Source organism: Carassius carassius, chromosome 6, assembly GCF_963082965.1.
Source record: "Carassius carassius chromosome 6, fCarCar2.1, whole genome shotgun sequence".
Lineage (NCBI taxonomy): Eukaryota > Metazoa > Chordata > Actinopteri > Cypriniformes > Cyprinidae > Carassius > Carassius carassius.
Window position 1 is genome coordinate 32,541,668 of NC_081760.1, and position 23,900 is coordinate 32,565,567.

At 37.9% G+C, this 23,900-nt stretch overlaps 1 protein-coding gene across 7 annotated transcripts; it reads right to left on the reverse strand.

Moving 5' to 3' along the window:
- On the reverse strand, positions 1-23,809 carry agpat3 (1-acylglycerol-3-phosphate O-acyltransferase 3). 7 transcript variants are annotated; one of them, XM_059552722.1, is made up of 10 exons: positions 23,647-23,809; positions 10,308-10,363; positions 9,572-9,807; positions 8,677-8,846; positions 7,419-7,580; positions 6,546-6,699; positions 4,985-5,087; positions 4,637-4,712; positions 4,316-4,514; positions 1-2,093 (listed from the first exon to the last, which is right to left on the reverse strand). In XM_059552722.1, exons 3-10 carry the CDS (start codon positions 9,747-9,749, stop codon positions 2,002-2,004), a joined length of 1,134 nt encoding a protein of 377 aa, XP_059408705.1. In that variant the 5' UTR covers positions 9,750-9,807; positions 10,308-10,363; positions 23,647-23,809; the 3' UTR covers positions 1-2,001. The 7 variants fall into 7 exon arrangements, with proteins under 7 accessions (XP_059408705.1, XP_059408703.1, XP_059408701.1 ...); XM_059552720.1 differs by having other exon boundaries at positions 10,305-10,363; XM_059552718.1 differs by having other exon boundaries at positions 9,572-9,810; positions 10,305-10,363.
- Between the last annotated feature and the right edge of the window lie 91 nt (positions 23,810-23,900).

Genomic DNA, 23,900 nt, shown 5'->3' on the forward strand with positions numbered 1-23,900 from the left:
TTCCAATCATACACGGAGCTTTTTAATTGATATGAAACACAAAAAGTTGTGATTTTAAAAGACTAAATTTTCAGTTCTACTCCGTTTTCATTACCATACTGCTTTTTGTACTTGAAAGCAAGTCAGACACACTCTCAATAACATTTAGCATCTGTTCCAAAGCCCACCACTGGGTCTGTGCTCTAATAACTCAATCGTGTCAGTCCTATACTACGGTATACAGCAGCAACATTTATTAAAAGCAGTGGGAATTCCGGCTCAAAAAGAGGTGTGATGTATCATAACAGCATTAGAGTACAAGAACTGATCTTGGCTCAGAGATCAGCCAATCCCAGATCAGACTCTGAAATGTCACCAATACATTACATGGATTTTTTCTTTCAACAGTATTCTCTCCAAAAAATAAATTTTAATGTGGGAACCACTGCTTTTTTTGTGCAACTGATCAATTAATATTCATTCAACCAGGTTATGGTAAAAAGTAAACCTTTTACGATGATATTTTAGCTTAATGGTCTTTGACCCAAGTTATGAACCTCACAGCTGCTACACTCGTGTCATGCAGATCTTCCACAGATCTTCCAAACCCATGTCACTGCATCTGAAGCTCTTTCTGATGAAAAGTTTCTGTGATCTAAACATGATTTGAGGGTCAGCAAACCTGCACAAGGTTCAGAAATCAAAACCACACGGGACTGCAAGTGCACACCAAACGAAGCCGCACTGTTCTGTCAAGGCTTGCGTGGGTCGTTTCCTGTTTCACCATAAAAGAGTACCAAGTTGCACATTAAAAACAGTGGGTGACAAATATTGAGAGATACATTTAAATGAAGTGCAAAGGTGTTGTGAATACAGATGGATTTGGGTCGAGAAAAATCTTCTAGAGTTTATTTACAAACCATTAGTGTCTTTAGTTCACACTAAACAGGTTTCACACTCTTTCTTTATTTACAGAACTGATAGTTTAGTTCTTGTTCATTCAGCTACTATCAGAATCTCACACTTCAGCGCCTTTATTTCATTAGTTACACATGGCTAGAGAGGTTGGCCAACTGAATCATGGTCCATGGGCTTTCAATTTGTTTGACAAAACTGCAGACTGACTAAAGAGATGCTCTAGGTGAATTGGTAGAAAACACGTATCGCTTATTCAGCACAGCCAATAACACAATGGCGACATAGTGGGTAACTGCGAAAAAGGTCTCAAAAATGGGAGTAAAGTTACAGAAGACATGCTTTTCCTTAGAAATCCTGCTCGATCCATTTCAATTACCGTCACGTTGGCCACACTGAACAGTTTTCACCACATCACTCCAGCTGCAACAGACCAAAGATCAACAACAGTTCATTTGTTGGGTGGGGACCGTGTTGTGAACCTCATCGCTGATCGGATGGGCTGTTTGTCTTCCTCAACTGCAGCATGCTCTGCCGTGGAGTGAAATTCTGATCGTAGAAAACCAGTTTAAGTGACTCTTGTGTGGCTCTGGGTGAAGATCCAAAGAGGAATGTTACTTATTTTGTAGATGCAGAGAATGGAGTGTTACAAAGCACTTCCAGAGATGATAAATAAGAATGAAGAACTATGACAACAAGTGGGCTTGTTTGGGAAATGGGTGGGTCTTATGATGTTAAAGGGCGGGGCTAAGTAGGAGGGACAAGTCACTGACAGGTTGATTAGTACCAGTGGTTAGTCTCTCTAGTTCATCGATTCAGCGTTTCGTCATCGATCCACAGCTGACGAGTGTTTCTTCTCCTCTATTTCCCATTTAGTTGGTTCATAAAAATTATCATAATGTTTTATAGACTAGCGTATTAAGTTAAATCTATAGTTTTATCCATATACACCTCCCAATGCTGAGAATTTTTTTATTTAATTTGTTTTTTTTTTTATTGCTTTTTTTTTGTAAGAAGGCTAACTGCACACAGGGCAGCTCTGGGCCTGAGGCTGGACTGCAGGGTGAGCGTTATAGTGGCCACACGGTGTTGACTTGGTGAAAATGTTTAGTTCTCCTTCTTGGCCTCTATGTTGCCGTAGCTGGATCCGGTCTTCTTCACTTCGGTTACACCGATGAGCCGACGAACTGCTACAGAAGCTGCGGAGAGAGAAACGGTGACAGAACAATAAGCTAGTGAAATCAACTCAGTATCCTTATCTCATATCTCTCTATTTATGTTTTAATCTTTTGTTCCTTTACAGTATGTAATTTTACCTCATAGACTTGCAGATTACTTTCATGTTTTGGTGCACACTGAAGGTTATTACTTTTAGTGGTAAATAGTTTTTAGTTTGTGCCATAGTTAAACATGGCAAAACCACCCAATTAAGGAATGGCTTTGAGAAGAAAAACAATAATAGGGCAATCATCAAGACAGCTAAGGACACACAGATGAATCTTGATTATTGCTAGACAAGGCAAACAATATTTATAATTTAAAGAAAAGGGACATTCTAGATAGCATTTTATTGGGATCTTTCTACACCACTTACAAACTAGTAAAGGCCCTGGTATATGAAATCCAAGAATAGGGTCATATAGATTTTGTCATATAGAACAAAAACAGGCCGAAAAGAAGTGTGTTTTGAGGTCATTTCGGTAGTTCCAAACAGCTCACCAATGCAAGCTTTCTGGGGGACTTTGCTTTGGCTCCTAAACACCTTTGAGCTTTCATTGGTCCGTGGCGATTATGCATTTGGTGGGTGTTTTCTGAAACATCACCTTCTCTGATGGGCATTTATTTTCTCTGTGTGTTCCTCATTCTGCAGAGGTCCAACAGTAAATCAACATCTCCTGAATACACTGGAGTGTCGAATAGCTGAGCTGCACAAATATAGTACGATCGCTCGCGGATAGTCTTTAAAGATTCAGAGAAAGTATTTAATTCCTAGAGAAATTACAATGAAGCTTGGTGTCGACAACCCGAGATTATGCAAAAAGCTAGGCAGAGAAACATACGAGACAGTTTTCCAAAGCCATGAAAAGAATGAAAGGAAAGAGTAAAGATATAAGGTAGCAAGTAGCTTACTAAATACATGTTTCAAATAAATGTTACACCATACTGTTGCTGCTGTTGTTCTTTCAATAAGCAAATTTAAAGGGTATACAGTAAATGAAATGACAAACGACCATACAATAATAAACCTTTGTTTTTATCAAAAGTAAATTATGACACCACATAAAATATAAAAAGATTTAACAATTTATCCAGTTTAATAAAATAAATGAACACTAATAAAATAAAGTAACAAACTCACTCCAATATTTTTTTCCCACATCATGCTAAAGTTTTCAGACTATAAGACATTCACACTTCCCGTAAAGGACTGATTATGGAATGGTTCTTTTGTATTGCAAACATGATACTTGACTCTGAACTGCTGCTAATCACTATTCTTTTGTCTTTACTATTCTGACCATTGGTGTCCGTCTCACTCCTAGATTGCCTACACCTTTTCATTTAATTGTTGTTTTGTTTAAGGGATAGGCTCGAGCATCGTGACACATTTACATTAATCTACACCCAGCCTCCAGCAGTAGTGATGGGAAGTTCGGATCATTTTAGTGACTCGGTCCTTTGAGTCTCGTTTAGCAAAATTAACAAATCTTTTTTTCGAGTCTTTTAGTTAATTTTTGCAAAATGTAATTAAAATGTTACGTGTTACTTCCCTAACACATCTAGTACTTACACAAACATTGATCACACTAAAACAATAGAAAACTATAACGCTATAAGAAACAGAAAAGATCAAATCATTATTTACCTGGGTCTTTAGCCTATGATTAGCTCACCTCACTTCAGCGCTCTGCGCTGCGCCGATGCATTGCTTGCTTTCAAACCAAAGCGTAAATACACGCCATCTACGTACAGCTCAGATTTGCAAAAATGGCACTACGCTGATTTGAAGAAACACAGAGGAGAGGAATTGTTGAATAAACTCGTTATTTTAGTTTTCTTCGTGTACAAAAAGTATTCTTGTCACTTCATAACGTTACGGTTGAATCACTGATGGCAGATGGACTATTCTGATGATGCCTTTCATACTTTCCTGGAACTTGACAGTTTTATTTATTTGGCAGTAAAAGTCTCAAGCCTCCCGGTTTTTATCCAAAATATCTTAAATTGTGTTCTGAAGAGGAACAAAGCTTTTACGGTTTTGGAACGACATGGGGGTAAGTGAATAATGACAAAATTTCCATTTTGGGATGGAGTATCCCTTTAACATAACATAACATTATTTAAATCTACAATTCATGGGCTTTTTATGAATAAGCTACAAAAACTTCAAACCACTATGGCTGAGAAAACATCCACTGACCGACAATGAGGAAGATGCTGAAGCCAATGATGAGGAGGGGAGAGCCACTGACAAAGACGTCCCAGGCGAAGTTAATAAGCGGAGAAAGCAGGAGAGTAGCCCAAAACAGGAAGTTCAGCAGTGTCCAAACTCGACGTTTGGTTTTGATGGTGGGGCCAGGGTAACAGCCCTCCTTTTCATAGTGTTCTTGTAACACATCCTTGAAAGACAGAAATGTGGGATAAATTGCAGCACACATCAATCCAATAAATCAGAAATAAAAGTTCAAATAAAGAAATTAAACTTAAAAAGGCCGGTTCATCTAAAGCCTGAGCTTTATACCTTTTCTTGGTAGAGTTTATGTAACCAGTTAGCACACTCCTTTTCATCATCAGGAATCTCCTCCACAGGGAAGCGCCTGCCAACAGAACAGTGAGGGGTCAGAGCAGCACAAGATAGACTCCAATAGAGGGTGCTGGAACTTAGCAATGTACAGAGCTTCTTAGTTACAACCTTAATCCAAATATTTAAGGAGATCTCAGGTCAGCAGTAAAACACAAAACCTGGACACTCATAGTCATTTATCATAATACATCCACCTTCAATTTAAACCTCATGTCAGATTTTGGAAGTAAAGCAGCTAGTCTATTAAACTAAATTAAAATCTAGTGAACTTCAGCTGTGACTCACCTGATGCTCATGTCGGCTTTGTATTTCTTGCCGTTAACAATGCCCAGCAGGGTCGGGTTCTGCTTGTCTTTGAAGTTCAGCGTGACATCGTACACAGCTTCCACTATTGAAACAGAACGAATACATTTTGAAGTCACAAAATGGAACGTTTGAATGTTCCAAAGATACAGTGTATATGATGAAAGAACTTCCATTTTTGAGTCTCTCTTTTTTTAATATTCAGTCTTTTCCCCACACAAAGCCATAATCATTTAAATATTGTAAATCAAGTGAATGAGTAGCACGGACCACTTTTTCATAGCTTTGGCACCCTTTTTTAGCTTGAGAACTTCAGTCATTGAATGGACAAGAGAGACCGATACATTCTTAAAAATATCTTCTTTTGTGTTCCAAGGAACAAAGTCAGTCAGTCAAACCGGGTTGAAAATAATGACCATTTTTTAGGAGAACTCCTAAATTAAATAATGTTTCTAATGTAATTAGAGATTCAGAGCAGCAGATATCATTCATGGCAGCATAAGAGAGGAAAAATCTCAATAGAGTAAGAATTGAACATAATTGGCATGAACATCAGGATGATGGAAAGCAGTGCAGCATGACTACACACATTCATGATGGCATGATCTGCAGTCAAATCAGGTACTCGAGTCCATTTCAGTCACCTCGTTAGGGGAAAGAACAATTGTGAAACAAACAAGCAATCAGTAAGTGATGTCCTATAAAAGTAATTACTGGTGAATTATAAAGCATCACAGAACAGAGTCACACTACTAGATATGCATCACACACTTAAATAATTGTAGTAAGCATCATATTGTGACATGTATTTAGATGAAATCATATCATTTCATACCTTAAAAAAAGGTATATATATATATAGGTATATATATCTATCTATATATATATCTATATATCTATCTATCTATATCTATATATATATATATCTATCTATATCTATATCTATATATATATCTATCTATATATATATATCTATCTATATCTATATATCTATATATCTATATCTATATCTATATATATATATATAGAGATATATATAGATATAGATATGGAAAGATATATATATTTTACCAACCCCAAACTTTTGACCGGTAGTGCATACCTAAAAATAGTGTAAACTCTCAGCCTATATTCAGATGCAGATAGCAGGTGACATACAGAAGAGCCTCTCAACCAAAGAGGTGTCAAGAGTATTCTGGGGTCATGCAAATTCTAGGAAAAACATTAGTTATCACCATATGGGCCAGCAGCATCACGTTACAGATAACTGCACTCTGTCTAGGGTCACTCACTCATACTTAGACATTATTATTAGACACCGGTCAGGAGGAAATCCATAAAAAGCATCAAGAAAGGGGTCAGTTTATGGGTTTGGACATGTTCCTTTGAGACACTAAGACCATTTGTATTTTCTTGACTCCGGTCCATTCAGGACCACCCACCCAGGAAGCAATGTTTGATTCTTAACAGGGTAACACACAGCAGCACTGTATAAACAGCAGCTCTGTGACAGTGATGGAGTGTGTGGAAACGTTCATCTGACCTGTTCCCTTGAGGCATTGCAGTGTAGTGGTGAATCCTTTGGTGCGGGGCAGCAGGTGGTACTTCAGTTTTGGAAGGCCCTTACTTTCAGCGACCTGCATGCTTATCTCATGTTTCTTTTCTGTAAATCTTGTTCCTTCACAGTACAGCAGGAACTGCCAAAAACACACACACACACCAGAGGATGTTAACTCCCGGGTCGGTGATAAACACATTAATCCTATCTCTTCATAATCCCTGCCAACGGAAACTTCCGCCTCTGTAATTGTGCTTTACTACAGGTTATAGTGCAAGGTCAGAAATTATTACAATATGGTGTTTTTGCAATCTTAAAAAAAAAGAAGAGAAAACTGTTTTCTTGTAAACTGAGTATGGGGAAAAGTTTGCTTTGCATTCACACTTTTTTGTGACTTCCATTTCATTATTATTTTTTTATTTTTTACAGTCTCTGTGCCTTGGTTTGCAGTTTATGTGCATATAATGCCCAAGCACAGGACAAAAGTAACACCAAGCTCCAAATGCGAATTGAGTTTAAGTAATTTTATTAGGAACTGCAACATCGTATGCTTTCAAAGTGTAAAAACATATTCACCAAAAACTACAATTGAAAACATTTAATACAAGCACACAAAAAGGAAAAAGACTGAAGTACTGGTTAACCAAACACTGCCTATCACAAATTAAATTGTTCTGAACCCTTAAAGAACATTTGCATGGGTTTAGAGATTTGGTCAATTTGAGGTTGTGGTTGGCCCTACATTTGATTGCATACTCCGTACACATCACCGTGGTAAAGAGAAAAGGCTTAAGTCAATCATAAAGCTCTGCTTAATTATCAGGTCATTAGAGCATCCTTATCGCTCAGTGTACTCACCCACATGTATTCTGGGTAATCTCGGAGACGGTTCAGCCCACTGAAGACAGTTTCTCTGTCCTCCTCCCACTTCCGCTTACAGAAAACGATTTCCAAGAAGTACCACGTCCAGCCGATCAGAGGAACTTTCAGCAGTTCGTGTTTAGCCAGAACCTTAGAACTCTGGATGAGAAAAAATAAAATAAAAATAAAAATAATTAAAGGGTGGATAGAAAATGCAAGAAAGGAATCAGAGATGAAGGTAGAGAGGATAGAGAAGAATTCAAATCAGCCACTCAATCAAAACAAATCCAAAATTAGAACTCATCCAAGAGAGAAAAGTCTAACTGATCTCTTGGGATTGATCCTCATGATGAGTACGATTTCTAAACACAGAACAAAATGGATGATGACTGCAGCTTCTGCTAATGCTAACTTAAACTACTAAAAAGCATTGTAGTTCAGTTAAATAAAATACAATTATAAACAAAAACAAAGTTTAAATAAAAATGTTAAATGCTACCTTGGCAACTAACTGAAATAAATATTTATTTGAATACAAAAGTTTCAAAAGTTTTTTATTTGAAAGTTAATAAAAATAAATAAATCTTGAATTCAAAAAAAGAGATTTAGAATATTTAGAATTTAGAATAGAAATATTTACAATTATAATGAATTTAGGACATTTATTATGTGCCTAGGTACTTTGATTAAAACAAAAAATAAAATAGGCATTTCAAAATATTAATAAATACAGAATACATACACACACACACACACTTATATAATAAAATGGCACTGCACAAAGTATAACCTGGCCATCACAGATGTCTCATATTGTAAATAGCAGAATTATGCTCTTTCATGAATGTATTTTCAGCCAAATGAAATTCCAAAAGATACTGTGATGAACTTCAATCTCAATACTAGTTTCACTGCATGCAAGTACTGATGGGAAACAACTCCACATAATAAAAAATATTTCACCCAATGTCAATGTGTGACATGATTTTTGTTCTTCACAATAGTATCATAGCCACATTCTAATATGCAAATGAAATTGTGTGCAGAATACACACTTTTCTGTTGAAGGAACCACATCAAAGAAGCTAGTCACACATTCATCAGCATCCACTTTAGTTTGGATGCAAGTCGAGAGTGATTCAGCTCACAAAGTTGAGATACAGGCCTACACGAAGACCGTCACCCCTCAAAGCTAACACCATCCTTCACAACTTCCCACTTCACTACGTCGTCTTCACTGCTTGTCAGGACTCACCCCCAGTACGCCGTATCTCTCACACATGGTCCAGCCACACAGAAAGTCGATCTCATAGTTGTGATTGAGGATGATGATGACGTGCTCTTTACCAAACTTATCCACCGTGGCCTGATCGGTGTAGAGTGTGCACTCGGTGCCAGACCACCACTCTAACAGCATCACCAACTCTGTTAAGAAAGCAGTAGAAAAGTGTGTCAAGCAGGTGTTATGATGCCAGGTGCAATAGAATGATCTATATTGTGACAACCGCCATGCAAATTGTAGCCAATTCTCATCTATAAATTGCTCCAGATAAAAGCTTCTGCTAAATGAACAAATGTAAATGCAAATACATTTCTCCCAATCCCAAAACACATGCAAGTAAGAGGCCAGTGAAATGGGAGGATAATACATTGTTTATATAATATGAATAAAACACGTGGACAAAATATATTTGAATGGATTTTTATTGCTGCCTCCATATACATCAGTGTGTATTTTTCAAAGTCTAAATGTATTGTTTTACTAGTACTTATGTTTATTTAAATGTCTGAAAAACTGCATAGCTGTGATTACATGACAAATGCTGAGCTCGTCCATCTCGGGGCTCAATGCCAGCCAAAGCGTGAAAGCACAGCTTGAATCTGACAGTTATGTGACGTCACTGAACGTTTTCAATCCCGTGGGATCGAACTCCCAGGGGGCACAGAAATAAAGACTAAATTAAAGACATTTTAAAAAACATTAAGTGATATCCATTCACAAATGCTTTATATATTACAGTAATAGGTACCCGGCTCTGGAACGAATGCACTTAAGAGCACCTAAAATGTTCTCATTAACTAGGTAAACACAAATGTACTTGCTATACAGGTCTGTAAAAACACTGAGCTGAGACAAAACAGTGACTCACGGCTCCATAGCGAGTAGGCGAGTCTGGTGTTGATCTTGCGGTACAGCTGTTTGTTGAAGGGCCACAGCACACAGGTACACAGCTGGGTGAAGTTGATAATGAGGCCGCTCACCACAAACACGAAGCCAATCAAGAGCTGCAGTATGAACAGGCTCTTCAGCCACGCCACCACACCCATGACTGAGAGCCCCTTCCACACACACACACACACACACACACTCACCCCCCCACACACACTGCTGGAAGACAAGAGAGACAGAGACGACACCAAACATGGTTTGTTGTACATTTTTGAAAAACATATATTGTTGTAATATTGTTTTCCCCCCAACAAAATGTATATGGATAGATCAGACTATTCTTAAAAAGTAATATTTATAAATGTATATATATTTACATATCCATAAAAAATATTCATATATTCATAACTAAACTACTTAGTTGACCAAGCAAAAATACACAACATAGCTACTCACTGTGTCAGTTTCTCAAAATTAATTAACATGTAAACGCAACATCAAATTTTCAATCATTCTGATATGAATACATATGAATACAAACACACAAATATAAGTGCTGATCTATATATTATTGGTAACATTTGACCGAGAATCATGGAATTTGCATCAGTCAATCCACTGTTGTCCTCTCAAACTCGTGTTTAACTTGTTATAAAGTATAATCATCTCTGTTATCCTGAGATCAATACGGACATGAATGGATGTTTACTCACCACAGCGGGTTTGTCTCTACAATCCTCTTTTACACGGCCCTTCACTTAGTACCACCGACCTGAGAGAAAATGAGACCGAGCACATTTAGAGAATCCATGGCAGACCAGCCGTGAATGCAACCGTCACCAAAATACATTAAGTCCTGTTTATTTTTACATCCACATCCTGTTCCAAGATATGAAAATCCACTGTAAAGTAGGCGAAAGTTCATGACCACAAGCCCTTGGGCACCAAAAACTCCATATGCACCAGCAAGAACTGCACAAACACACACCCTCTCACCCACTTGGAGGAACTCCAAACACCTCCTCCGATTTCACTCTCTAGCATGCACTGACTGCCTCATTTATGCAACCCCTTTTGCCCAACTGTATCTCTCACTCCATTATTATATGGCAGGCAGCATCTCAACGTGACTTGTCATGTACAAAAATCCCACTCTGAAAAAAAAAACAATATTACACAAACGCTCTCATTGGATCTGAAGGTCTCTGGTTTCAAAACGATTTTGAAAGCTTATCAAGCTTTAATCTCCCAGCACCACTTAATCCGATAACAACACAACAATTGCAAGCAAAAGACTGGATTAATACTCTAAAAAAAAAAAGAGTGCTTCAGCAAATTTATTTGCCAAATAATCTTTTAAAGCACTGCTTAACCAAATGAAAAGAGAGGACTGAACCCCATGCTTCCTTGCAGGTTTATCTGATACTCAGGATGAAGTTGCCTAACACGACTACTTCACCTGGCCATCTCGTAACCTGCAGGAGCCCCGTCTGACTCTGACCACATCAATACGATAATTTTCTATGTTAGTATGTGTCAACAGAGTTCAGTTAAGTCAACCATCCTAAAACAATAACTCACATCATCTCAAAGTGTAAAACACTAATTCAGCCCAACGCCCCATACATTCAGGCCAGCATAATCAGACACCTGCTGTTATATGTAAAAATCCCTGTTGAGCGAGCAGCTAGCGAAATGTTGATGGTGGATTAGAAGAGTTTTGAGATCTAATCAGAACGATGCCTTACAATAATAAACAATGATTCTGAACTCAATCTGCCAAATTAGTGTTGTCAAAAGACCCGGTACTTCGGTACCAAGTCGGTGCTAAAAAATTTTAAATGTAACGGTACCAGGTTTCTTTAAGTACCGGTAGTACCGAGGCCCCGTTCAAACCCAGTTCAGCACTATGATTTCCGCGAAGCAGAAAACGAGGACGGAATCTCAAAATCCAGTCATGAAAATGAAACTTACATTTTAATATGGACAGTCATGGAATTTGTTAAAGTTAGCATAAATTAATCAAATCAAATGTCCATATGGACCAGTATCTGTAAATGTTAAGCCGCAAAAGTTGTTTGAAATATGAATCCGTGTTCTGCGCGTCTCTGTGTGAATTAATGAATGGCAGAGACGAGCGGGTTTGTTTACTACATAGACTGAAGCGCATGACTCTTGCATTAATTTCAGCATCTGAGCTTCAGAGTTCTCTCTCCATCAAGCGATCTGAACTTTTCAGTTCATCTCAGTGGACGCACAGTGCACCTGTATTTGATGCTCTGTAAACTCTGTGAAGGCGCACGACTCACCGTCGCTTTACTGATAGCGCTGTTTCTCACACATGCAAAGAGAGAGAGAGCGAGAGTCTTACCACGCTGAATCGACACGCTATATGTAAACTATTCTTTGTTGTCTTCTCCGGTCAAAATAATGGAGTTCATTTAGAACTATTCATATTTTTCGAACAAGCAGAAGACATACCGGTTTCTCCGGTAGTGGGCGGAGCTAATGCGCAAATGGCAATTTCATTGGCTGGCGCTGATCTAGTACCGTCCCTGTTTTGATTTCAGCAAATCAGTTTGACCGAACGCAGACAACGTGATTAATATTCATGAACCCAGCAGCTCATCAATTCATAGTGCATTGTATATACATTAGTATGATAGTAGAATTAGTAGTAGTATTATCTTTTAATAATAATTAATATGATCTATTACTATTTTTTTTTACAGAAACCCTCAATGACCAAAAATATCTTAAGCATCACCACCAGTCTTAAGTTCAGCTAAAATGACAAATATGCATTCATTAGGCCTAAAAGTTAATTTTTACATAAAGGCACTGTGCTAGAAATATTACTATTATTTAGTAAAATGTATGTGATACTGCTACTACTGTTGAAAAAATTTATAAAACTTTATTTTTTAAAGAAATAAATCACAATATTTCTTCCATGTTTTAATTTTAATAGCAAATCCACTTTATTTACAAAAAATAAAATGTGTTTAAATTTCATAAATTAAAAGACAAATTAAATTTGGGTGAAACTTGTTTACTGTTTTTCATAATTATATAACTTGTAGAAAAACTTTAAACACAATTGTCAATAAGTATAAGGAATGGCATTGGTTTTATTTTTAGTGCTAAAAAGTAATTTTTTTTAAATTAGCATATTTTTGTGTTTTGCTTTGGTACCGAAATTTGTACCGAGAAGCGTGGATTTTCACTGGTATCGGTACCGAATACTGAAATTTTGGTACCGTGACAACACTATGCCAAATCTACGTTCCTTTTCAAACAAACACAAAACAATCATGTTAACTTGTGGGCAGCGAGTAAAAATGTATACCTACAAAGCTTTGGTTCCTGCACCAACACATCAGCCCGAGACAAACCAAACACAAACACCTCACACGAAAACCATCTGAGTGCAGAAAAAATACAGAAGGTGCGAATGGAAAGAGTTGAACTCTGTGCTGCTATTTATTACTGCACAAACTTATGTAAACTTTGGAAGCCTACCAAAGTGTGTTTTTGTGTGTGTTTGAGATCAAGAGAATGGCAAAGTGCTCTAAATGCCAAAAACCTTCGTAACAGCGTTGTGTGTGTTGCACTAGGTGTGTGAGGGCTGAGGGTGGAGTGTGTATATGATTTATGAAAGATCACCTGATCAACTTGCTAGAGCAGAGTACTTTCTCAGCCAACAAGATATTGTTTCTCAACAACTATATGAGCAACAGTAGACTAATACACTAAAGCCTCTTTCACACCACGTGTTGATCCTGGACAATTGCCACAGTGCCTTCTGTGTGAACGCAAACTCGTCCCAGGATCGATCCCTGGATGGGGACCTGGTAACATTGCTGGGATCAGTCCTGGAACGAGCTCTGTGTGAACAAAAGGCAGGGCCAATGGTGTGTCGGACGGATGACGCATGTTATTGTGCGACTCTTTTACTGGGTGTTTTGAAGGCAGATAAACATTTACAAAGAAAAAAAAAAGTCTGTGCAAACTGAAATGAAGCATTGATCAGTGAGCTCCTCACTATCTGCTCTAAAGCGGAGGTTGTTCGACAGCTTAGTAGAAAGCTTTTCACATTACAGGTCACATCATAATGTCATGTGTCTTTATGGGGTGTGTGTGAATGCACGCGGATTCCGGAAAATCATTGACAGTGTGAATGAACCAAAATCAAACAATCCCGGTACAAATCGAGGGACACAATATCCGAATATTTTCCAGAATCTCTGTGTGAAAGAGGCTAAGACACACTTCATAGTACATGCCGCTTTCTCCACCAAACCATTTGCAATACAGACACCTAGAAATTTAGTAACATTTCGACAAGGTCGATATTTCGATATGTTCATTTGTAGCCTGTTCAATGGTCTGCACAACTGACAAACTTTAAATCCTTGATTTCAAACTATGATGCACTATATCCAGTTGGCCGCTATGTCGTATTCCCGTCATATTCACTGTGTGCTCTGTGTGAAATTAGCTTTAACTTAAAAAAAAAAACTGTTGCAAAAACATTGTCATATGTACTTTTATATTTTTACTTTTTTATATTACATGTACCTAATTTTAGAAAATAATATTAATCGCAATAATACGCCATTATATACATATAATGTTCCTGTACTTCAAGTGGTAGAGCATTATGTTAGCAAGAGCAATGTTGGGGGTTCGAATCCCAGGGAACACATGTTAGAAGAAAATTGTTAGCCTGAATGCAATGTAAGTCGCTTTGAATAAAAGCGTCTGCTAAATGCATAAATTTATTTAAATGTAAAATTTATTTATTTACTCAAAATAACTTTATATTGCAATTATACATACCTCCGCGTCAGCTGTGGTTTCATCAATGGTATATAATAAAATTGTTTGTAACACTTATGTTTATAATCATTAAATGCTATTAAAATACTGAGAAAAAAAATAAACACGTTCATAATTATGCATTATTTGTATTATCTTGACACTCGCTCAAGCAGCGTTTTGAGCAGATAAGATGGTTGTAGAGCACCCTCAGGCAACCGTTAATTTTACATCAGAACGAAAACACTACTGAGATTAATGAACATTTTTAAAATATCCACCAAATTATCCTAATTTTTGTAAGTTAACAACGATGCCACCTCAGTAAATTAGTAAAATAATAAACTGATTCGTTGCCTACATAACATTTTAATATAATAATGTATGAAAAAACGTTAAAACGGAAATAATAAAGATGTAAACGTCATCTCCCATCCAAACTCGCTCGCTCGCGCTCTCACTTCCAGCTCGCCGGTTCTCCGCATTGGATTGTGGGAAATAGTGCTTCAGCAAGTGTACATCGGTTGTACACTCGAAATCAGAATGAACTGTGGGTAAAAAGTACTGGCAGAATGTAGGGAATGAAGTCGTTCACTCAGAATTCGGACAGCACTATAAAATGGCTAACACCCGATATAGTGCACTATATAGTGGATAGGGAGTGGTTTTGGACACAGCAACAGTCACGCTCACAAGACATTGCACAGTATCGTTACCAGTAGTGGGCGGGGCCTATTCAAAGTGATGTCACTTTGGAGTACAATCCTGAACAGATTATTATGAGATACCATTTCTGATTTATGGGGAAATTCAATTTTCCCACAAAAGGGTGGTTTTTACACAAAAGGCACATTTGCTATCAGCCTGTATGACACTCTGAGAAGTTTTAAAGAAAAGAATATACAGATAAACAAAGACGACACCATGTGGCCTTTCAGTCGTTCTAGAGACAACAGAGCAACAGGGTGTGACCATAGTGCCCAAACTCCCTCAAACATGACAGGTGTGCAAATAACTACAAACTAACAAATTAAAGTCTTAGCCAAGGAGTCTCTCTTTTGACCTCTGCCTGTGTCCCATCCAATAACCCATTACATAAGCTGCAGGTGGCCTAACCAATCCACTGTTGCTTTGGATAACCGTTAGCTGGACTCACCAGTAGGCATAGTAGGCCACTGCCATGACCACTAACGCCCCACAGATCCCTGTGAAGATCATCACAGCCCCCTGGTTCAGCATCTCCGCTTCTGGTGATGGGCCTTCAAAGCAGAATAATTATGAAATTAGCCGCCTCTGGCTTCGTTCAAAAATGGGCAGGTGGTTCTGGTCTCGACAAGCTTGGAGACAGGTGAATGAAAGTACAGAAAGTGCTCCTGAAAGTATTTGTCAAAGAAATCCTTTTAAAAAGCTGAACGAGGCGCCAGGTCTCGCTTTGCCTACAACCACATGCTAAAGCTAATCCCACAGAAGGAGAGCACTTTTATGATGATGCAAGCAGGATCAAAACTAGAGCCTATAAAGGTGGATGCACCACTCAAAACCACACACCAGCGGATGTAAAAAGCGAGTTTTCCGATGCTGTACTCCAACGTGAATTGCTGGCCCAAATTCAAAACAGTTCTGGTTAGCATCCTGTGTTCCCTCCTCTCCTCTAATCTCCTCTGGATCAGATTACCAATGATTAGCACAATGGAGCAGCACCCTGGATGTGTCACATCGCATTTACATCAACTTCAGGATTGAGCTAAGTGGGACAGGACAGTGGTGACTTCCTTTAGCCACCAGGAGGAGCCTCTAGGGACAAGGCCCCTCTCTGGCATTTAAAAAATCTTGTACAAGGAGGCATGATATGTTTCGGTAGTGGTTTTGGCGACTAGTGGGTGCTGTAGCATGCTGGACTCGTTCTTGGTATCCAAGGTCGAAAAGGCCCTAAATCCAGTTTAGATGAGGTGGTGACAGAGAAGATCAGGCAGGTTGTAGCCCAAAGTCATGAATGCACAACTGCATTACTGGCACAGACGGAGAACAGAATGTGCTACAGGCTTACACATCACAAAACAGAGTCCTTAGAGCGCTTCCTTTTTTATTTTATACATGTTCTGCTTCTGTTGCTCTCTTTCATCTCATTATTTCTTCTGTCATCTATGTTCGTCTGTCTTTTATTACACCATGCAGGTGATCCCTGCATTATAACTCCGATTCCTCAATTCTTCCAATTTCAGAGAGGTCAGCATAACTGCATCCAATTTATGTGCAATGATGGTGGTTTCTCAAATGAAAGACTCATGGAAAATACCTTGGTGCTCCTAAATCCATACTTGGAGAAAAGAAGACTATGAATAATCACCTTTCTGATGTGATGACCACCTGGGAAATGTGAGGACAGAAAGGAGCAAAAGAGCCATACTTGCAAGTTATATTAAATGTTGCAGCAATGAATCAAAATGTGAAACTAGGGGTAATTATAGTTTGTGTGATGTGAGTTGATCTTTTGTTGCTGTTCTGTAATCAATGGGAAAACCCTTTCAGAGAGTCCACACATTCTTGAATGTGCAATGTCCTGTCCTAAAGTGCCTTCTTCAATATCTTTTAAAGACTTCGCCTGATAAGGTGTGTAGCATAAAACCCATACATTATGAGCCATATTAGACCAAAGCAGCTTACCGAACTGTAGCTGAGGTCAAGATGTCTAAATCTATAATCTAATCAGTATCTTAAATATACATACAAATAAACAAACACTTCTAAAAATCATTTAAACAACTGGTGAAATCAACCAAAATCAAATCAATAATTCAACCTAAAATTATATTTTAAGTCATCATTTCCTCATCCTCATGTTATAACACAAACAAAGATATTGATTCATAAGTACAGCTGCCACAGATTTTGGGTCCACAGAAGAAAAGTAAATCAATCATACAGGTTGGAAATGACAGGAGGGTGAGTAAATAAGGACTACTTTAACTGTTGTAGTCTTGGGTAAACTACTCCTTTAAGTTGTCCTCTAGTTAAAAAGAAATGCAATGGTGGAATTTTTTTTTATAAATACTGGGAACTTGATACATTCTTGACAGAACAATAAACAGTTCACAAAACTTTTTATGCGTTGAAAGAACAAAGACATTATCATTCCAAATTTCAACCACCAGAAACATTTGCTTTTCCCCAAACTTTATTATAAATATTCTTCTGTACATACATTTATATCCTTTCAACTGCAATTTATACAAGAGCTCCCCTTTGTTACTGACTTGCATATTTAATAGAAAATGACAGTTAACTTTGCTACTGTGTCTCAGCAAATTCTACAAACTCATCAAAAATGCATAGAAATGATTAACATTAACAACAGGCAGGAATTGTGCTTTAGGTCTCTAGCTTTGCCAGACTGAACATTACCATCATTATAAGGAACTCAGTGGTCAATAATTCTCAGTGGGCCAGTGCAGTGTGCTTTCAGTCCTCGTACACCCGGAGTCTCACACATAGGCCTAAACCTTTGTACGAGCACAACAACATATGCCAATTAGCACCCACACACTGGCATTTACAAACAAACTATCTTGTTACCTGACCATGCATATGCTCACTTTTGGCAACTTGCCAGCTACAGTGGCTTATCACTGAACTGAAATGAATGCTGCAAAAAGGGCTTTCCAGGAATTCCACAGCCATGCAAGAATTTTTTAAAGGTGACATTTTCTAAATAGGTTTCCTTACCACAACTGGGCTACAATGTCTGCACTGTTCAAGAGGGTCTTGCTGCAGACTTGCACTTGCACTCTCAGACTTCCACTCTTGCACTTCCGCTAGTGACATCACTTGCAGTCTTTATTTTTTATTTTATTGAATTTTTTTTTACTTTTTGTTTTAATTTCCCAACATTTTATAACAGTAGCCAGGTGGCGAAGACAAGAAAAAATAAACTAAATTACAATGTCACTTGCAATCGCTACTTGCACTCTCTGTTCCTGCGACACTTGCAATCGACACAAATCGTGCGTGTTGCCAATGGAGACAAGACGCTGTGGTGGTGAATAAACGCAACGCGCAAAGTTTCACGTTAAGCATTTTTCCATATCGAATAAACTGTCTACAACTCGTATACATCACTGTCTTTGTCCATTAAGCTACATTATGTGTTTTATTTATAATATTTATAATGATTTTCTATAGGAGGAATACGTTTAATGTAGAATTTAACGCACTGCGTTCTGTACTCGTCTGCTTGCCTGTACGGAGTTGATCCTTTTAAAATAACTTAATGCATTTCATAATGCACATTCATATTTGCTGGTCTGTATATACATTGAGTCAACAACAAGACATATAGGCTAGGCCTACTGAATTGTCTTTATCATCTTAGTCTGTTATTAGGCCACATTAAGCGTTTGCATTGTGTTCATCTGCTAGCCTTGTAAGTACATTAAATAATAACTATATCGAATTTGGTCTTTTAATTGAACTTAACGTATCCTAATACATTATGCCATATTAAGTGTTTGTTTTTTTCTACAGGAGGAAAACGCTTAACGAAAGTCTTTGTGCATTGCGTTCATATTCTGCTGTTCTGTGGCCACGGATTTGCCGGTCTTGTCTTTTTCTTGCAGGACCCTGTACATTATAGTAGTAGGCCTACTAATTTAGTTTTAATCGTTTAATCACCACCACAGCGTCTTGTCTCCATTGGCAACACGCAAGATTTGTGTTGATTGCAAGTGACGTCACAGGTAGCGGAGAGAGCAAGTAGCGATTGCAAGTGACATTGTAATTTAGTTTCTTTTTTCTTGTCTTCACCACCTGGCTACTGTTGTAAAATGTTGAAAGATTTAAACAAAAAGTTATCAATAAATAGAACAAAATTAAACAAATAAAGACTGCAAGTGAGGTCGCTAGCGGAAGCACAAGTGTCTGAGAGTGCAAGTGCAAGTCTGCAGCCAGACCCTTCTCGCACTGTTTGGAAAGTCAACCAGCGATTGGCTAAAAAAAAACAAAAAACATCTGAATAATGAACTACAAATCCCATAATGCACTATAAATAACAGCTTCGTCTCGATGATAAACTAGATTTTTTTTAAATTAAGTTAAAATTACACAGATGAACCTGTAACTTATTCAACAGTCTGCTCACCGATCTCGAGAAATAGATATTATCAGAAGAATGAACCACTGCAGACTCAAAACTTAACGGTACTGTACAATCCACTATTTACTGTACTGCACAACATTACTGGTTTTCCTTCCCTCCCAATCACAACCTCATCTCTTGTGGTCTTTCCAACATTGTGATCAATGCAGCAGCAAATCAACAGCATTTGGATGAATCCTGCTGTGGTGAGGAGATTTCCAACTCAGTTACTTTCCTAAAATACAGACATAGTATATTGCAAATAATCTTTAAAAATTAACGTAAAAAAGGCATATAACAGCACATTATTCTCACCACTGATCCACTTACAGTGTTTGATGACATCAATTGATACGGTTTCTATCGCCCGCACTAAAACATTACTTCCTTAATATCTCAAACCTCCCCGACCCGACTAGCCTGAAACAGACCAACGGCCATATAAGAAACAAAACAACCCCCTCCACAGCACACACAAAAAAACCTCCTGTGGTGGCTGAAATAAACAAAACCAAAGCCATTATGGTGCATGTCAGTCAAGCCCTTTTTACAAACCAGAAGATAAATGCTCTGTTTGCTGTCCAAAGGAAGCAGGGAGCTGTTAAGAGGATAATGTCGAGGCGTCACAGTTACAAACCTCTGCTCTGTCCAACATTCTAATCACAAAAAATAAAGTTGACGACAAAAATAATATGACTACATGCCACCAATCAAGATGGTGGATTGGGCTGCTGTTATCTACCTCAGGCGCAAAGTAACAGTGTTAGGTTTAATTAACAACCTGTATCGGATTTAAGGTAGGGTTAGAAAGGATTGAAACAGAGCAGTGTCATGGTTATACTGTGACATAAAAGAATTTAAAAAAAATGTATATCCCATTTAAAAATACTCCCAATGATAAGCAATTACACATTGTTCTGGCACAAACAAAAAGTACTAAAATGTAAAAAAAACTATACATTTATTCTAAACAACTTTATTTACATGTGCTTTCTAATCGAACCTGGTCAAAATGAGCGGATCCAATAACATCTTTATAGTGAGCAAATTCATTTTGTTCAACTGTTCTATCCGATTTTTAGACAGACTTCTAGACGTATTAGAAAGAACTGTTAATGACGACGACGAACAAGAAATGTGAGCGCACCTTCACCTGTTTGGAATGAATCAGATTACACTACTTGTGCTGTTTGTTTCTGATTGACTATTAAGAAATGATGCAGAAGAGTGTTTGGTTCTTGAATCGGGCAACTCTGGTTTTGCTGTACATTCAAGTAGTGTAGGAAACACTGGCTGAATAGCATACTATTTCTATTCCAGCAATATAACAAATAAACAAATATAGGTCCCCTAATGCCGTTTTGTTTTTGAACTGATGTCCTGACTCCATGATACGGTTAAATCGCTTGGACCTATAAGTATATGTCTTCATATAGTTCACAGAGTTTTGTATAATCAGCTGCCTTCCATTACAAGGCTTTCAATGCCTTAAAGCATGAACAAAAAAGCATTTCAGGCCTACTAGTGCTCAAAAAACCCAGCTATTCGGGAAGTCGTGGCCTAATGGTTAGAGAGTCGGACTGGCAATCGAAAGGTTGTGAGTTCGAGTCTCGGGTTGGCAGGAATTGTGGGTGGGGGGAGTGCATGTACAGTTCTCTCTCCACCTTCAATACCACGACTTCGGTGCCCTTGAGAAAGGCACTGAACCCCCAACTGCTCCCCGGGCGCCGCAGCATAAATGGCTGCCCACTGCTCATGGTGTGTGTTCACAGTGTGTGTGTGAGTTCACTACTCTGTGTGTGTGCACTTCGGATGGGTTAAATGCAGAGCACAAATTCTGAGTATGGGTCACCATACTTGGCTGAATGTCACGTCTCTTTCACTTTCACTTTCAATATGGCAAAATTAATAAAGGTAGTATGCTACAACAGTGGCTTGATTTGGAAGATTATTTAAGTAAGGTGTTCAGTACAAAAACTTGACAAATATTAACCACTGTTCATGAGTAAAAACCACTCATCAACTAAACTGAAGGCAACCGCCCAGCACTGCATCTGAACTCTAGTAGCCCCCATGATCACACCACAATGACGTGCACGCAGGTCGGGAATGACACACGGCAAACGAGTCATAAACACCATTTATCTTCAACAATTCTAAAGCCATTCAAATGCACATGACTGCTGATTGAACAAGATAAACTTCAGCTCATGCAAATGGAGGACAATCTTAAATGGGTGTTCTGTGCGCTGTCAAACATTGGTTTCTAACCAGCGAGCTATATGAAGTGCCCGAAACATGCGGTTCCTATAAACCCGTGTAGTGCTGAATTTCGACTCCCTGCCAGAATCCGACAGCCCTCCGCACACACATGCATTTGCTGAAATCGTGCGGCAAAATGAATTTAATATTTATTTGTGTTGCCCTTTCATTTTCATTTAATAGTATCTAATGTAGTTAATTAATTCTTATGTGGATAAACATTGTTTGTTATATGTAGTGAGAATATACTTAACTTTTTTTTTTTTTTAATGACGAATAACTTAAAAATGTCTGCAATGTTCAGAGCAGAGTTGCATCATATGAGCCATAGGTTTTGTAATCTATTACTTGGCTGCAAATAACAGGATCCATGTGTAGGACTGTATGCAAAATCAGTTCAATATGAGCACACTGAGGAAATGTCAGCTTTAAAACTTGAGTAATGGGTCTTTGGGAATTGACAAATAATTTAAATTAACGTATTTATTTGCAGACAAAAAATTGAGTATTTCTTGTGAAAGTTTTTTAATATACATTAAAATATATTTGATAGACTGAATTTATCATAAAAGACAGTACTATTCAAAGAATAATGGAAGTCAAATGTATCACGATTTCCACACAAATAAGCTACACAGCTGTTTTCAACATTGATAATGATATTTTTATTTTATTTTTTTGAGCAGCAAATCAGCATATCAGAATGATTTCTGAAGGATCATGTGACACTGAAGACTGGAGTTATGATGCTGCAAACTCAGCTTTGATCACAGGAAACCATTACATTTGAAATACATCAAACCTAAAATATTTATTTTGTATTGTAATGATGACATTTTACAATATTTTTGTAAATATCTGTTTATCATATATAGATATATAAAGGTGACCGATCATAAGAGACTTTGAAGCTTAAGTCACAATTTTTCATCAAACACTCTGTATCTGTCTCTGTATCTGCTCTGCAAACACTTTCCATTGTATCATAGCCAGATATCACCAGCGTGAATGTGATGTGCTTGTGAACCTATACGGTGGATCTGGGCAGTGCAACAATTTCAGCAGGTGTATTGTTGTATAATGGATTTACATTTGCTATGCTATGGCAGGGATTAATATGCAGCAGAAACTAGAATAATATATGTACAGAAATAAGCAGAATTGATTACACATGGGATTATACTGCACTAACAGAAATTACACATGGGAATAAATGTTCCATTGTATTTGGTTAGTAAAATCATCAAATCCTTCAACATTGGAATCCAGGTGAAAAAAAGGTGTCTTATGAAGCTTCCAATTAGTTCTCTTAAATGTTCTATGGCGCAACTTGGGTGGAAAATATATATAATTTTTTTTACGGAGCAAACGGAGCAGGAGTTTATTATTATTATTTTTTTATTCATTTATTTAATTGTATTCGTCGTTAAATTGGATATCATAAATATAAAACAAATCACAGTTTTTAACAAATTCTACAAATAATGTTTGTCCACATAAGGATGTAGTAACTACATAATAAATACAATGAAATTAATATAAATTCAAATTATTTTGAAGCACCAACAAATGACGCCATGCGCGTGCACGCGGAGGGCAGTCGAATACTAGCAGGGAGTCGAAATTCGGCAGAACACCTGCCACTGCAGCACAGGGGAAACCTCGAGCCCGTGCACAACACCAAAACATACACTCAATACAGGTGCAAAACAATCAAATAAAGGGAGAAAACACATGATTATGCAATGGACGCATGTAACCGCCTGTCAGCGTTAACAACAGCAGTCAGAACGCTTATTAATCGGGTTAAGAGTACAGTCATCATCTAGCGCGTGCATTACCTGCTTAAATGTCATCAGTGGATCTGCGTAGAGGATTCGTGCTCGTCGGCTTAATGCGATGTAATATGACAATGTTGTCGGAAACTGGTATCTAAAAGTCTCTGGGCTGCTGCACAGACGTGTCGTTATCTATCCACGCACGACACACACACATCATACAGACACACATTGCATCTAGTCGTGGGACTTCCTGTCCGATTACCTCTCCTCTTCGACTGGAAACAATGGCGTTTAGTAGTTCCACCGCTCCTCTC

Bases quoted from the DNA above. Each gene is read 5' to 3' on its own strand.
- agpat3 (XM_059552722.1), bottom strand. From the start codon at position 9,749: ATGGGTGTGGTGGCGTGGCTGAAGAGCCTGTTCATACTGCAGCTCTTG. The intron at 6,700-7,418 runs GTGAGTACACTG...TGTTTTTGGCAG, and splicing joins ATTACCCAGAATACATGTGG to TTCCTGCTGTACTGTGAAGG. The intron at 2,094-4,315 runs GTCAGTGGATGT...CTCTCTCCGCAG, and splicing joins CAGCATCTTCCTCATTGTCG to CTTCTGTAGCAGTTCGTCGG.